At 37.1% G+C, this 14,054-nt stretch overlaps 1 protein-coding gene across 10 annotated transcripts in view; it reads left to right on the forward strand.

Moving 5' to 3' along the window:
* Positions 1-14,054, forward strand: part of ATF7IP (activating transcription factor 7 interacting protein) — an 87,447-nt gene that overhangs the window by 56,274 nt on the left and 17,119 nt on the right. For 7 of the 10 annotated variants that reach the window (XM_069001995.1, XM_069002036.1, XM_069002028.1 and 4 more), the window contains exon 11: positions 591-6,779. The exons of 2 other annotated variants lie outside the window; for them this stretch is intronic. In XM_069001995.1, the coding sequence (XP_068858096.1) occupies positions 591-2,036 (1,446 nt within the window). In that variant the 3' untranslated portion in view covers positions 2,037-6,779. Of the gene's footprint in view, positions 1-590; positions 6,780-14,054 lie in introns of those variants that run through there. One more of the 10 variants, XM_069001989.1, reaches the window with a different exon arrangement.

Here is a 14,054-nt window from a genome sequence, read left to right on the forward strand (position 1 = left end):
AAAAAGAAAAGTTGTTTGGAACCTCATTTTTCAAAGATACCTGTGGATTATAGCTATTAAAACTCTTGACAATACTTAATATGTAGGAAATCCAGTGCCATAATGGATGACAGTAGTACAGTTTTAAGATTTAATTTTCAGTATAGGATGCATATTCTGGAATTTTTCTTCAGTTAGAGCCTGAAACTTGGAAAAATTTGGAAAGACAGTTTGTGTATGATAGTGGTATTTAGCAGTGGAAGGTGAACTAGGAGGAGGGAAATAAAAGGCATAGGTTGTTTTCTGGTTTTCAGTCTTTTGTTGTGTAGTGTATGTTCCAGGTTTGCTTTCCGTGAAATCAGTTAAAGCATGTGTAATGCCATGGTTAGAAAAGAAGGACCTGATGCATTTTAATTGGCTAATGAGGTATGGAATTGACTTGCCATTCATTTGAAAAATCCAGTTAATGCCACCTGCTTTTTCTTACATAAAATCCAAAATATTATATATTACTCCACACTTTGCAGCTCTCAGATCAAAAAGTAGTTCGCTGTGTGCCGTATACCTGTGGCATGTTTGATGGTACAACTTTGATCAATTGTTTCAAAAAGCAGTTGAAACAGGAAGAGACTTCATCAGAAAATAAAGAAGCAGTAGAAGCAGCACAGACGAATTTTAACTTCCCTGAGGATGTTCTCTTTGGATTGGAGGAAGAGGAAGAGGATGCTAAGAGCATCAAAAACACCCACAAGCAGACTGGCTGGGCAGCTAACCTGTTAAAACAGTGGCTGGCCAAAAATGGCAAGGATCCTAGCTTTGAATTGGTTCCAGTAAGTGAACTCAATGATATCTTAAGAGAGTTTTATTACACAATAAGAAATCACGATGGAAATACCTACAGCGTGGCAAGCTACAAGTCAATGCGTGCTGGCTTAAACCGGCATCTCAAAATGCCACCTTATAATCGTCAGATTTGCTTAATGAAGGACAAAGAGTTTGCGAGTGCAAACATGGTGTTTGTGAGCGTGCTGAAGATGCTGCGCATGCAGGGGAAGGATGAGACTCACCACCATCCTCCTATAGCTGCCGAGGACTTGCGTAAGATTAAGCAATCTGGTGTGCTGGGTTTGCACAGTCCACTGGCACTCGTCAACAAGGTGTGGTTTGATTTGCAGTTGCATTTTGCCAAGCGAGGGAGGGAAATTCTAAGAGATCTGGCTCCAGATGCATTTGTTGTTGAGAAGGACAAGAATGGGCGTCGATATGCTATGTTTAGGTATCCTGGCAAAGGAAAAAATGGAGAAGATCCTCATAAAATGGGTAAAATGTATGATATGCCTGGGGACCCAAACTGTCCTGTTTTTTCCTTGGAACTTTATTTGTCCAAGTTGCCTCCAGAGCCCCCTGCCTTTTACCTGCACCCTCTAAAGCTAACGTCAGAGCAAATGCAAGAACAGCCTGTCTGGTACAAAAGAGAACCGATGGGTGTGAACTACCTGGGCACTATGATGCCCAGGATAAGTGTGGCAGCCAGGCTCTCTCAGCGGTACACCAATCATTCTCTCCGAACTACCACCATCCAGCTACTGTGTGAAGCAGGACTGGGGCCTAGAGAAATAATGACAGTGACAGGCCATCGCTCTGAGTCTGCTATTAGACACTACTGGGGATCTGCAGAGGTTCGCTACAGGGCCTGGTCAGATATAATGGGAAATAATGCCCCCAGTTATCGATATAGCAAGATCCCAAATGAAGTGATAAAAGAATCAGTATCTGGCGCATCCACCTCTTCTGTGAAACATGTTGTTCTAGAACAAAACAAAATTTTATTCCCTACAAAATCTGTGGTGCCACCTGGCACTAACCCTGTGGCTTTAGTCCCTGAGGGACACCCAGCTCTGAATTGCAGAAGCCCCATCCTGTTGAACCACAGTTCTTCCAAGGTGTTTCTTCCCAAGAGCATGACTGGTGGGAATCTAACTGCCGGTCCCCTTCAAGGCTGTTGTAACAAGCCTGTCTTCATAAAGCGTGTGATAAAGCAAGAACCAATGACTTGATGCTGCTGTAATAGAATCAATTTCAGATGAATTGCTAAAATGGAAAAATTATCAGATTTGGTTTTTTACTTGCTCTGCTAAGGAAATTTCTTATGGTCTAGTTCAGCAAGAAGTATCCTGTTCTCACTCAAGATATGAGCTATGGAGCAGAAACTTAAACAGAGCAGGGCTTGGAGTTTGCATGACTTTTTGTGGCAGCTGGGACTCTTTCAAGTGGCTGAGCAGAGCTATTTAAAAAACATTTAAGGGAGATACTGATTTCCACTTAGCTGAAGATATGCTTTCTTCACTAAGAGTGTGGCTTTTCTATTTTGTGAAGTGTTATTTATCATACCATTTTGTGCCTGCTGGCACTAATGTAGCATCTTAAAAATCAAATACTTGATTACTGAAGAGCACCAAGAAAGTAGAAGCTGAATGAAATAGACACAGATGCACTACAAATATATACATACGTATGAAAACACCTGGATTTGATTAACCACTGTCACTCTCTGTTCAAATTGTTATCAGACCTACCAGAGGACTGTGCCTTTATTTTCTTTTTTTTTAAAACATTCTTCTAAATTGATTTTCTCTGTGAGCTGCAGATTTGCAATGCAGGTCTTTTCCTATTTAATATTTTTGGCTTAGGATTCCAGTCATTCTGTTCTCCAAAGGTGTTATTAATACGTGTGGTATTAAAATTGGGATCTCTTTGGTTGTGCATGAAATGGGGAAAACATTCTCAAAAGAGCTGAAAACAATTTCTTGCTTAAATGCCAGGTAATTAGAGTTTGAGTGTTGTCTCTGTGCCTAACTTGTGAGAGGCTTTTTTGTATTTCCTCTCACCAACCCCTTCACTGCATCTCACATCATCTTTGCGCTCTAGTCTTTGTCAGTGTAATATAAGTACATCCTGTTCTGCCCCACTGAATGCTGTCCAAATATTATTTTTGATTTTAACTTCTTCAGATTAGTAAACTGATCCTGTCATTATCTTTTCCATAGATTTTTACACGTTAGGAATTCTCAGGATAGTGGATGTGAATAATAATTTTCATCATAGATTCTGACAAGAGATCGTCCTGTAAATAAAAATAGAATACTGGTTATAGAATCACAAATTATGGTAGGTCCACTTTGGAAGAAGAAAAAGTGTAGCATTTACAACTGTTTTCCATTATATTAACTGAGTGAAATAGACATTACTTTGTCCTTTTCAAATGTGTGCACACATGCACTATACATTCATGGTTTATCACACAAAGGATTTCACTTGAAGTGTTGGTTTTGCTCAACAATGGACAAAATAGAGAAAAATCCCAGCAGAAATGACAAATTGACCATGATAAACTCTTAATTCTGTGGAGAACTTCCTTGCAGGGATAGGCTTTCAAATACTGAATGAGATTTATCACTCAGTTATAGTGTATACTCTATATAGACACTGCTATGGTCTGTACAGAGGACTTAATGCCTGAAATGTTGGAGTTTTCATCTTTGCTTTTAATATTTACCTCTGTGGCCTTGTGTAGGTTATTCATACTTACTGCATCAATTTTCCAAAGTGTAAGACCAACACAGTGCTCCATTTTTTAATGGAACACGTTTGAAAGGTTTTAAAAGTTCTGTAGTGATCTTAAATTTACCTATGATTGAGATAGTTGATCTGATGTAATTGTTAATATAAAAATTACTTCTGCAGTTCTACTTCCTTAGGAGCATTAATTTATGACATCAATGACTAGAGGAAAGAAAGCATGGATCATTTTGTCAAGCCTAAAGTAAATCAATTAGAGATGGTAGAGAAAGTGATCCTTTCTAACAGCTAGAAGAAAAAGTAGAAAAACAAAGGGCAAACAGTTCTCAAATTATAGAAGAACTGTGCACTAACTTATTCTAGGATATTTTAGGGTAACACAGATTTCCAAATTTTTGGGATTCATAGAATTCGTAAGTCAGCAAAACTAAATTTAATCCAAGCTTTCACCAGGATGGGTATGTATTACTATTGCCCCCCCAAAAATGTTTCCATCTTTGTCTTAGGTAGTTGCTTCTTCCAGCATACTGGCATTGAACATTTATCCTCCAGAAACAAGAAAAGTAGGTTGCCAGGAGATAATTCTGTGTTCCCTCTTGCTGCATACTGTGGTCATAATGACCACACGCCCTGCTCTGGTTCTAACTGCATCTGGGTGACTTAGTGCAACAGCAAATTGCTGGTGGCTTCCCTCTTCACCATAAATCTAGTTGGTCATTAAAATAGAAAAAGGGACTCTCTTGACCAGTCTTGGCATGTCTCTCATTCTTTTTTATTTCATTTGGCTTCTAACTTCACTTCCGTTCTGTTGGCTTATAATTGGGTATTTTTGGATTCTCATTTGTTAAATTCTAAGTCTGTTGGCACCAACGATACAGTGTCCTCTTACTACCTTCACTTTGAACCTGATACTTCAAAGCTACTGCCTGCAGTCTAACTACCTTTTGGGTTTTTGTATGGGAGAAATTTTTTTTAAATGAGAAAGTATTCCTCGTTTAGGCTGGAAGTATTATTGCTTCACCAGACCTGGGATCATTGTTTACTAAGCTTTCTGGTAAAATTTGGATTAATTCTAGTTAGAACATCTTTCTAACTTTCCAGAACTGAAAAATCTTTCTCCTGTTTCCCCTCTCACCTAAAGTGTTAAATTAATCTTTCCTACATGCATTTTATGTCTAGAAAAAACTGAAGTAAACCAAATGCATGTTTTGTAGCTTTTGTATACTCAATTTTGGCTGTGAGTACAGTAATATGGGGAGCAAGGGGTAAAGTTTCTAGTCAGTGCTGTTCATGGCAGTACAAGTTATGCTGTGTGAACATAATGAATTCTATCAAAATGGACATGAATTGTACTCCTCAGTTGCAGTATCAGCAGAGAACCTCAAACAGCAGAATAACAGAGTTTCTTGGGGTTTTTCCCATTATTTTTCTGCTATAAGCGACCTGGTTGGTGAACCAACAGGTTAAGAACAGTTTGTTGTCCAAACTTAGATTTAGACTTTGACTGCAAATTTAATGCAAAATTGTCAGTCTTCATTTAAAATTCACTTTAAAAATCTGAATATAATATATATTCTTTGATAGAAGTTTATCATCTGTGATTCTTGAATTTTCTAATTAGATCTCCTAAAATAAGACTCATTTCAGTTGCAAAAAAATCTGTAGAAAGCAAAACCAACCAACCAACCAATAATCCCTCATCAAAAAAAACCCAACACAAACAAAAAACAGCACTTAGTCTAAGTCAACTAAATTAATACTGGCCGCTGTATTATTGATTAAATTCCATTTCTTTTGATGGAGATGACCCTGAAAACAGTAGAGAATGGTTCCTTACATAATACTTCCATAAATTTAGTTTTACATCTCATTTTCATAATTCAGCTTTGGTACTAGTGTTGTGAATCTAGAACTTGTTTTCTCTGTGTTTTCCTGTTAAGTTTGGAAATCTCAGCTGTTACTTTAAGGGCAACTCTAACTACTTTTTGTTTTTATGAACTTAGCATGGTATCTTAAAGTATGTTAAATTTTCTTTGCTATATGCACCTTCTCTGTACCATGTGAAGAGCTCCACTGTACATAGTGTCAAATACCTGAAGGCATTGGAAGGATGCTTTGAAATTGAATTTGTTCTTGGGTTTGTTGTGGTTTTAGTCTAATACCTCTGGTTATCCTGAATTGTACAGCTTCTCAGTAGTTGCTGTTTAGGTCAGCATAGTCAAAGTTTTCAGTATGCAGTTTGGACATACGATTTTGCTGTATGACTGTTTCTTGTTTTTCAGCCTTTCTCTCTGCTTCTTGCTCCAAAAGGAGTGGCTGCAGGGATGTGGAAGGGGGCATCTTACTACTTCTGTTAGTCTTTCATCTTCAGCTTTTTTCTGCATACACAGAAATTTAAGGCTTGTTATTTGGTCCCAGTCATTTTACCAATGGCCGTTCCAGTGCCTCGGGTCCTTGAGTTGCATTTGAAGACATGACAAGCACTTTTAATGTATTGGGGTAAATATTATTGTTAACAGAGGCAAAGGCATTTTTAATTATATAGCAAATCTTTAGAATGGTTTTAAAGTATTTTAGTATGTATCCCAGTTATAGATACAGGAGTTATATATATTATATATAATATATAAATATAGTTATGGTATACTGAGAGAATCTATGAAAGCAGTTTTATTATACTGTAACATAAAGTAACAGGGAACAAATCTGAACAGGGTTTGATGTGTTCAAAATGTCTGGCATAAGTCAATGGTCAAGAATGTTTGCATTATATTTATCAAAACACCAGGTCAGGTGAATAGTCTTTTGTTTCTTGTTCCCTGCTTCATGTGCATCTTATCCTCTTAAGGAGTAAATATCTTTTTCTGTCTAAATTTCATCTGTGCATTTCACTTTACAGCTACTATTAGTTTATTAAATAAAAGTCCACCAGTGTCCTATCCATTTCCCATTGCTTCTGACATACCTTGATTTGTTTGGTTGAACTGCAGTTTAATTTATTTTGCTGACTATTGGGAATTCATCTGGTACAACATTAATAAAGTACATTTATAACTCCTATCTCTTTACTCTGCAATGTGTAACAAACTTTGTGTCTCTTGGGAAATAATGTGAGCAAAATGGATATGTCAGCTTACAATTTATAAGCAGCTATTAATTCTATGTTGTTGAAGCATTATTGATGAATATGTTTCCTTGAATTTCATGGTTTTGTCACTGAAAATAAACATATATAGTTATATATGTAAAATGGGCTGCTTGGCTTTTGTCTCTGACCTTGGGGTTATGTTCACGCTGTTTAAAATGCCACTAGCTCTCGTCTGTTAGATAGAACCTTTGCTCGAGACTGATTAGAAATCTGAATTATAAAGTTGTTAGCAGGGCATCAGGTAGCTGAATTGGATGGCTGTTCTAAGGAACACAATTAAAGTGAATTCCTTATTGTGTGGCTTTTAAAGTGATTTGTCTTTCCCTGTGACTTACCTGCGTTACTTAAACCACCCCCAACTACTGAGAGCAGCTTTTCATGGGAAAATATACTTGTGTATTGTAGGCCCAAATTTGTCATTTGGGGCCAAGAATTTTGGAGGAGATATTAAAACAATCTAATTGATTATGCCATTACTCCAGGCATGGAGCTTTAAAAAGCTGTGGTAAACTAATCTGAAAAGTATTATAAATATATTTGCTTTTCAATAAGATGGTCTTCCACCATCCAAGACAGCCATCCCACATGATACTGTTGGGAAACTGTCAGTGAGTTTTGGGGAAATAAGGTAGATGTTTTGCCTTCAAAGAGTAAGAACCAGTAAAGAGATATATGTGTGTGTGTGTGTGTGCGCATGTATTTTTGTGTTTATTATATACCCTTTTAACTGGCTGATAAAGGAAAAAGAGAATCACAGATGCAGAAAAATACTTCTAGCATTGTGTCAAGTGTTTCTTTGTAACTTCTAATGGGGACTAGGATTACTAGCATCTAAAACCAGCTATGCTGGCAACCAATCTCTTATTTGTGTTCTTGTTAATAGGGGTAGCCAGACCATCATCTGCTCTTTGCACCAAAGAAGTGAGAGGGTATATAAAATACTTAGGGGTTACTATAACTGGTTATTCACTTTTTCCGTGCTTACATTGTTCTTGTTCTGTAGGAAGTGTTGCACAGTACCAGTTAAGGGTAAGGGGAATGTAGCAATCTTGTGAATGCAACACACAAAATGTCTGTTAAAAGAGTTTTTGAGTATTATGCAAATATGCAACCACACACCATCAAAACATGTATTGCAGCACTGTGAAATTTTGTTTGTGTAAACTTTGATCATGGTAAACTGCTTCCTTTATTGCGTTATCATTTTCCTTTTTATCTTGATAAGAGACGACAAATATATTTGGTACGTGGTTGAGTAGATTTTCATGACATCTTTGCAAGGCTGGAATAATTATTTCAGTTTTGTGGGAGTTACTGCATTGGAAAAAATAACGGTTGAGGAGTGATAAATCTGACCCGGAAGTAGTCTGTGACTGTGATATGCTCAGAAATGTATAAAAAAATAATTTTCACAATTGCTTAAACTGTGCTTGAAATCTGTAGTTTTGTATATGGATGACTAAAAATGAAATATTGACTTTATAATTACGCATACAAACACAGTTTTGCCACCCTCTCTACGCACATCCCATTCCCGAGACATGTTTTTAACATCACTCCCCATAATTTAAGATGGATTTTGCTATTATATAACGCCTTGGTGCATCATGTATTATTGTGGTGGTATGATGCTTCATGAATTGTCTGGTTTACAACTTCCAGATTTTTTTCTAGTTTGGTATTTTATTCTAGTAGAAACTTAATAAAATTGTCTCCACTGTGTCAGTGTGCCACACATAGTCTTCAGAAATTTTATTTACTACCCTGAAATTCGTTTTTTATTTTGCAATTTATTTTTTCGTTGCTGCATTTTTTCCCCTTAATTTTTCACTTTTACATACTGAAATGTTCCTTTATGAAAAGCAGGTGGCATTACAATCAATAACCTTGTTATCTCTTTGTGATGAACTGAACTGTGGCGTTATATAATACCAAAACTTCTAAAATCTTATCTATCATATGTGAATAGAGAAGTGAACATTCAGAACTTTCTTCAAAAATACCAACTTGCAGCTTTTGGTTTTTCATGTGGTACAATACATGTGCATGTTGTTGAGCTGTTCAGTTTGAGCTTTAGAGGTTTCTTTCCCAGTTTTTTACAGTAGTTTGCCATTGGTGTGTATGTGCTGTGGTGTTTTAACTTTTTCTGTGTTAAATTTCACAGTTGCAGTTATGGTGGGAAATAACTTCTTTTCTCAATATCATGTCTACCATATGTGCTTTCGCCCTTAAATTGTCTTCTTCCTTACATTTGTTTTCCTTGTGGTATTGGAGTAGAAAAAATTGTGGAGATAAGTGTCTGTAAAAAAGCTTTTTCTTTCTTTTCAAAATTGCAAATGACGAATCAACCTAATTTGTAGCAGTAATGATCTGAAAAAGTTGCTGGCTAGCAAAGCTAAGGTGATATTCTTTCTCCCACTCCAGTATTTTACAACAGTGTGAAGCAGTCTCTGCGAGTGGAAAAGCAGTGTAATGGTAGTAGCCTGTCTCAGTGTCCACACTTTCGTAGAGGCAGATGAGGAAACTGCTTCAGAATCACTTGAACACCAGAACCAGCCCTTCATTTTATTGCAAGGCTGATGCCCTTCTGATTCCCCCTCATTAATATACTGTTTGCTAGTGTGTAGATTAATTATTTGATACTACAGTCAATGGCATAGGGCATATTATGACAGTCTTCCAAAAGAAGGAAAAAAGTTCTTAATTATAAAACATTTACACTGGTTTTATTGCAGATCTTAATTGTGACTTAAGGTTCAGGTGACCCTGTATTTATCCATTTTTGACACGTTCCATGATTTTTATTACCTCTAAGAACCCCTTTTCTATTATACTTACTGTTTAAATTTCTGTAATATCCATATGACACCAGTTTTAGAAAGTCAATGTGCAATTCTTTTCTTTATCAACGAAAATTGTATTACTGCTGCTTTTCCCTAGCAATTATCCCCATAAGTATATCTTATATGTCAGTCCATCTATTTCTCAGTACTTTCTTCAATGCTTAAAAAGACTTTAGTGGCTGGGATTGGAAGAAAGCAGATATTTTGTATGCAGTGGAAAATGCTTGAAATTGTGAGCATAGGTAATTTTTACTGATTCTTTGTAGAAAACCCTGAAGGGTAATAACTGAAATATGAATAGCGATTTTATATAATTAGTTAATACAAAGTCTTGTTTCTAGTAGTTTTCATGGTCAAGAAATCTGAAAATGTTAGTTTTAAGCAAAAGTTTTGCAGTTAGTAGACACTTAGAAATACCAATTTCTAATGTGAAGTGGTAAAAAATGCACAAACTTGAATAGTTACATTGATTTTATGCATACTTTCCATTGTTTTAACTTCCATATGCACTATAAAGCAGTTTCCATGTAACTGATGAAGAGGAATTTAGAAGAGGTTATGACGTTTATTTCAAGACTTGGCAGGTTACACTTAGATACTTGAAAGAGATGAGTGTTTATGCTTTCAGTTTTGCCCTCTCTTCTAGGGTCTTTCAGTTGCTGCTTTCACAAATTCTGTGCTTGCCATTAAAATACTTTTCCTTCACACTTGCCAAGTGAGCTGCTTGCCTGGGGCATCTTACACACAAACAGATCATTTCATGTTGGTAATTGCAGTAGGTGTGGACATGACTTTGCAGACTAAAGCAGCTGGGGCAGAGGGGCTGCAATTTGACAAGATTTTCTTAAAAGAGCACACTTTTCAAAACAGATTGTAAGTGTGAACGGCCTTCTCCTTGGTGGGCTGTTTCAGAAAAAATGCGCAACACTGAGAATAGCGAAGTAACTTTGCAGTACACTTAACTCATCCTTCCATACTTGTGGTGGTGCATGCTCAGATGCTGCATGGCTTGTTATTTTCTTTTCCCTTGCTATGTTTTTTCCTCCTCCTGCTTCTTTTTTACATCTTTGTTTCTGCTCTTAGTTATACCTTGTGTCCTCACCCCCCACTTAGCCTTGTGTTTTGCCTTTTTACTGCAAGTTGTGCGCCTTGTGTTGGGCTGGATCTGTGTTGGAGTTCACTATGAAGTATTCAGTTACAGGACATACTGCTTTTATGCAAAACATCTTAATTGCAAATTGAAGTTCACCTACCAGCTGAAGACTAAAGATGTGGTTATATTAAAACTGGGAAGTCAAGAAAAGATGAAGTCTTGTATTTCTCTCACTTTTTTTGTAAAGATTTTTTCACATATATATTTAAAACTGGCATTTTAAAGTGGGATCTGTTAGGCTGAATTTTTAATTCAATTTTTAATTCCCTTTTCTCATTCCATTGTTTTATGTTAAGATTGTTACACTGCCATGTAAAAAGAGAGAGATATTTAAACTAAGGCAACTCAGATACAATTGTGGTTAACTGGATGGTTCAGCCTATGATGTTGCTACTTCCAGGCTATACAAACTTTACTCACCTGCTATGGATAAAACAGATCCAAAATGGCAATATGAATGACAGTATTTTGGAGGATTTCTACTTACTTGGAATTTAAAGGCACATACATTAAGATTCATGAGCTGTAAAGGGATGGAAAAGGGGGTTTGGTAGCTTACATTTCTTTTAAATCTCAATGTAAACCTTTTTCTGCTAGATTACTTGAAATTGCCCAGATGCTGTTGTAAACAATCAGTTTTAAGTGCAGCTTCTCTTTGGTACGGAGACAGGTGCTCTGGTTATGACAAATGATGACAGGTTGGCTTAGGGGGTTGTGATTTTGTGTGCTTTTGTTGGGTTTGTTTGGTTTTGTGTTTGTTATTTGTAAGTGTGACATTTTAAATATACACAGATCACTTTATATTGCTGTGATTGTTTTGTTTCTGTTTCAGCTTATTTGTATTCTAAGGTGTGTGAATCCTTTGTTACTAAGACTTGCTAGGCAATATGTGAACTAAAACATCAGGCATACGTTTGGGGGTCTTGTTAATGGTTTTAAATATTTTACTAATGTGGCTGCACTGATAGAAAGGTGTTAAGATGGCATCATCTTGTTCTTCTGCAGAGATCAGCTGAAGCAGTTTCATGTTGTTGGCTTCCTGTGTTTGGAGATAGCTAAAAAGTGATAGCGAACCAGAATGCTTTGACTACACTTTTCTGCTTTACCAGTGTCTACCCAAATGCTTGCTGAAATCTAATACTAGGAGCTGAAAGACCTTGTTCTCTTGTTTCTGTTTTTGACACAAATGGAAGTGTTGTTCGTACATGACTGAAAGTCCAATGCCAGGCTCCCCCTTTACTCATCAGGGCTGCAAGTGTTCTGAAGTTGGGTTCTAATTTTGCTCAGAGCAGCACATCTGAATCTCCATTTCTAATGTGTAACATGGCAGTCTTCTCCAAAGAATCCCATTCCCTCCTTTTTAAGGAAGAAAAGAGCAGTTGTTTCTCTGTAGTCTTTCCTCAAACGTAGTGCTGTTGCAAACTAGAGTCTTCACAAGTCCTTGTACTACAAAAATTTCCCTGAGAGAATTTCTGGGTAAAATAGTCACGATACTAAAAAGGGGTTGTTTTATTTTCTTGTTTGGTTCAGCACAGGGTTTTCTGAAAACTCCTTATTATGTGCATTTCAGAAACATGATGCCATGTGGTTAAATTTGTAGGTCTTAACCATTCTTGTGGTGTCAGTACTGCAAAAACATCTGGGATAAGGTGATAAAGTTGCTCTCTTAGATCATGGAGATGCTTAATTTTACCATGGGAAAGTAGTGTGAACCAATCTTCTAACACCTGATTGCCAGTTCTTTCTGAATTTCCTTTTCATTCCTGAATTTGAGATATCTACAAGTATCTGAAAACTGTGTGTGCCAACACTACAAAATATAGAAATGGATACTTCTCCTTTTGAGTGTAGGTGAATGCTGCAAATAGTCAAAATCCTGACTGTTATGACAGGCATAATGAGCAGCCTGTTTTGTGTGGGGATACCCTGCCTATACCATGCTCCCCTAGGTAGAAAACACAATGGTCAGCTTTTTTGTTTTTTCAAATTTCCTTAAGATTTTCCTATACCCCTGAATTCCATTTGAGGGAAATGCACGGTTGGTGAAGTAGGGGAATCTATCTAGTTGGGGAGGCTGTGGATACAGGACTTCATGGTGTGCTGCATATTGAGTACAGCATCTGCTTGGAGTAGCTGGAATGTGTGTCCCAGAACCAGGACTGGGGGTGTACCACAGAGCTCTGCTCAAAGGCTTCCCTGCAGATCTGCAGCTCCTAGGATGGGCTGCAGGAAGAGCCTAACTACTTCTGGATAGCTCCTGTTGAGGAGGTTGCTATCCAGGCTAATTTAGTAAAAAGCCTTGAATAGTGTGGTTGGCTAAGAGGTCTTTCTTCCTGAGAATTGCATGTATGAGACCTTGTTGGCTGAGCTGATTTAATAGTTGCCTGTTTAACTAACTCAAGATTTGGCCTTCCAGACACACCAAAATAAAGAAATGCGTGCCATGACACTTGCTGACATTGAAATTCAGAGAACTTTCTCAAGTGGCACAGTCAAGTAGGGCTTCAAAACAGTTAGCTGTCATACAGAGTATTTTTCTAAGGATTTTGATTCCCTTGCAGAGGAAGAATTGAAAGGAAATTGCTTCTAATGTATTTTTTAGTGGTAAGAAATTAATAGCTTGGTGTTAGGTTTTTTTTTTTTCTTTCTCCAGTTCCTTATAGATCTCCCTCTCCAATTTTCAATCTGCTTTCTCCTGGCAGAGAGAGCCATGGTTCAAAATACACATTGTTGGCTGGGAAGATCATCAAGTTGGAATGAAATGCCTCTTGACTTTATGCTAATCAGTTTATCATTGATTATTTTAATGTGCCTTTTTCTTAAGCTTCAAGTGGTTAAATCAGCTCATCATACTAAGAAACCTGTAGCTAGAAAGTATTTTAAATAGCAATCACTCAACAGAAGAATTCCATGGTTAATAATTCTGAAATACGTTTCTCTGTGTATAGGAAAGATGAGTCCCTGTAGAGATCTGTTCTATCACCTGTGAACATAAGTAGTTAGATATTTCTTACTCAAATCTTGTATTGTATTTTATTAGCAGCATTTCATCAGTGGCAGCATCAGAACTTAAGGCAAGAAGAAACCAGGTTGTAATAATGCCTAGTAAAGAGAACTGTCATGCCAGGCACTCCAGATTGTGAGTGATAATTCAGGCAGCTTCTGCTTGCATTTACCAATCGTACAATACCTCTTTTTGCTTCTCCTCAGAGCCTTGCCTGTGTAAGAATTGCCTTTCAGACTTCCTTAAAGGCTTCGTTTTGCCCAAATGAAAGGTCACAGAGCAGATAATCTCAGTGCTTAGGCTTTGTGCATCTGTCACCATCTGACTGCACAGAAAAATCTCTGATAT

This window comes from Aphelocoma coerulescens, chromosome 1A, assembly GCF_041296385.1.
Source record: "Aphelocoma coerulescens isolate FSJ_1873_10779 chromosome 1A, UR_Acoe_1.0, whole genome shotgun sequence".
NCBI lineage: Eukaryota > Metazoa > Chordata > Aves > Passeriformes > Corvidae > Aphelocoma > Aphelocoma coerulescens.